We start from the raw sequence: 3,321 nt of genomic DNA, 5'->3' as shown, positions 1-3,321 counted from the left end.
TATATATATATATATATATATAATGTATTTACGTATATTTAAGCGCTACTAATAGTTTCATATATTGAGAAATACCCGGATATATTTTTCAGGCATAGACTGTATATTATAACGAACTAAAAAAAAATGGATAATCGAAGAAATGAGTGAGTGAATTTATGCTCGGAAACTGAAATAAAAAAATAGTTTTAAACTTAAATATTTATTATTTTGATAAGCCCAAACCTTAGTTTGTTTTTACTGTTTTTTCTTTATTTTCCAGCAAATCCAATTTTATGAAACAAAACTTCGAAATGAAAGACTAAATGGATGGGTATGCATATATTATTTTTACTTTTTTATATATATTATCTACGTTCTTTTTTACTGTATCATTTCTGATGTTTCCTTCGTCTTCCGTACTATACTGCATTAAACATGCGAAGCTACAATTTATTATCATATTTCATTTTGTGTCGTCTGCACACAAACAATTCCCTGTCGTCTGCTTGCATCCATTGCTCCATTTTGTGCCAAAATGTCGCCTTCTCATAAAACACTATTTCATTTTTTTTTCATCTTTCTTTATTCATCGTTTAATTTTCCGCCATTTTATCTTCATAGAACTCCTACTTTTCTTTTGTCATTTTACATAAATAGCTAGTTTTATGTTGTCCAAACCTACATCACCCTATTGCTGGTTACATCTTCAACTACAAGTTCCTTCATTATATGACAGCAGCCTACACACTGTGTTACATTTCCTGTCGTCTGTTCGCATAGAATAATATATTTTGTAGCTTTAGGAAACACAATCGCTTTCGTATTATAATTTTCAGTGTGGCTATCTGCCCATTAATTATGAATCTTATTTGTACATAGAATTATAAGCCTTCACCGTATATTGATTAGAGAAAATAGTCTAATATTAGAGCATATAAACCCCCATGACACAAAAAAGAGGCATTAGTGCAAGTGGGAATCGAAGCCTCGCCCCTTAAATGGTTACGATTTTGTGGAGATGTCCATGGACCACAATAATTTACTGGTGATTTATTTTATCGACAGTGAAGAATATAAGACAAAACAGACCTAGGTCGGATTTGAATGCAGAATTTTGACAGATTTAGTAAGAACGAACAACAAAAGGGCACTTTGCACAGTGCTCTACAGCTCCGGCTAATTCCGAAGACCTCATATTTTTGAGGATCACCTTTGTCGATTTAATCAATAAAAGACTGGGGTCGACCGAGATGAGATTTGATCTCTAGACGTTAAAATATTTAGTTGAAAACCGCAATCTCGGCGCTCTAATTGATGTTAATCTATTGTTCTCACTGCTTGATAAATCTGTGGATTTGTGGTAAAGTAATCAAGCAGCATACCAATTGCAATAATCGCTTTAGTGTACATGGAAATTTTTCTTTTTAATTTACTTTGCTAATTGCATTATGAGAATTATTTCGAAAATTGCTATTTTGTTACGTCAGCTATCTTATGTAGTATTCCATCCATTTTCTTACATTTTTAAACGTTCCTTTCACTCCTCACCCTCTAACAAATCATAGAAGACCCTTAATGAAACAAAACGCCCTTCTGGGAGCTGAAGTTGTGAAGAATTTAGAAGTAGAGAAATATTAGAACTATTTAAAATTTTATTTCATTTTTAAGGCACGAATCCTGCTTGTCATTCTCTGTACATTCAGAATATTTACTTGATCTTTTTAAGTCTTCCATCTCACTCTTCACTCTCTATCTCACTTCAGAATGTTCTCAATAAAGCAACAAAAAAAAGGACCACCCTGTATAGGTACTTTCATAAATCTGAATCTTTTTCATGTAGACATTTTGCATATTTTTATAGTCTTTATTAATTCCTTTAATTATTCATTTCATTGGCTACTCCTGATGCACTCTTATTCCAGAATATTCTTAATAATGTGAAAAAAAAATTATTACAAGATACAAAGCTTACCGAGGACTGAGATTGTACAGAAATTAATGCCGAGGAAAGAATAAAAATTTGTAGAAGACAACCATTTTGTTTAACATTCGATATAAATAATTTTTTATTACAATTAGTTTTAACCATTCAATTAAGTCCACACTTAATTTAGTCGAAGGACCCACTCAGAAATCCAAATTTAAAATGCCCTGAAACTGCAGAAAATGCAGAAATGTTCTGCAATTAATTTTTTTTTTTTCAGCCATTTTTTTTTATCACTCAATATGTATTTTTAATTTTTTTTGTTTCATATTGTTTTTTTTTAAATTATTTATTTTAACCATCTTGCCCTATCTCTTGAATTGCATCCTCCAGAATGGCCTTAATAAAACTAAACAGCCCGTTCCGAATCCCAGCTTGAAAATAATCTTAAATTGCAGAAAGAACGGAGATATTCAGAATTATTTTTTTCAGTGCAGTTATTTTCTTTATCATTCAATACGCAAATTGAATTTTTGTTTCAAATTATTTACACTCGCTCAATTTACTCATTACTCCCTATCTCATATAATTACATCTCCCAGAATGCCCTTAATAAAGCAAAACAACCCACTCAGGAACCCAGATTGAAACGGAGCCTAAGTTGGAGAAAGAAAGCGGTTGACGACAGAAAATTCCACAAAAAAAATGCTTTACTAAGCAATGGTACCTGGAGTCGTGATAACGAGGCTCTCATAAGCAAATGTGATATTGAACTTTCTGATGTTTATATAGAGGTAAGCATGGGAGAAGGTTATTGCTTGCCGCAAATTCTCGCATGCTGTCAACTTCCCTTCTTTAACTCTATCCTGTTTTATTCATTTGCCTCTTGGGGGCTGGAATATTTAGTCGCCCTGGTGCCAGGGTTGATCGCTGTAGTGGCTTACTTCTCTGAAGGGTTTTTCTTGTCCTTATTGACTTCTTTTTCATCATTGATGATGCTATTTTCGCACGCTAAAACTGCTTCTCTATCGTTTGACTCGTTTTCTTTGATTTTTCAGATTTTTAAACAAGCAAACATACATACATACACACATATGTGTTTGTGTGTATATGTGTGTTTAAAAAGTGTTGTAAAAAATAATTGATGTACTCACGATGTCACTATATTTGACGAAAGATTTTCTTAACATAAAAATCTTAGAAAAACAAAAATGACTTTGGGAATAAGCTTTCGTATTGTGTGTAAGCGCTTTCACTGTTTTGTTTAGTTTCTTGAAACGTTTTCAAAAGCTTGTGAAAAACTTAAAGAAAACGCTTATACAGAATACGAAAACTTCATTCCGAATGGTTCGTATCAGTCTGTTTTTCTAAGGTTCCTTTATAAAATATTTCTTCATAATATATATATATATATA

At 31.9% G+C, this 3,321-nt stretch overlaps 1 protein-coding gene across 1 annotated transcript in view; it reads left to right on the top strand.

The window, feature by feature from the left end:
- The window catches only part of LOC106873492 (inositol 1,4,5-trisphosphate receptor type 3), a 228,934-nt gene that overhangs the window by 188,497 nt on the left and 37,116 nt on the right, over positions 1-3,321 (top strand). The window contains 2 exon segments of the mRNA XM_052974976.1: positions 263-313; positions 2,509-2,700. Of these exon segments, the coding sequence (XP_052830936.1) occupies positions 263-313; positions 2,509-2,700 (243 nt within the window).

The sequence above is a fragment of the Octopus bimaculoides genome, chromosome 20 (assembly GCF_001194135.2).
Source record: "Octopus bimaculoides isolate UCB-OBI-ISO-001 chromosome 20, ASM119413v2, whole genome shotgun sequence".
Lineage (NCBI taxonomy): Eukaryota > Metazoa > Mollusca > Cephalopoda > Octopoda > Octopodidae > Octopus > Octopus bimaculoides.
Note: the sequence above shows the minus strand (reverse complement) of the source record. Positions and strands in the feature narration are given on the sequence as shown.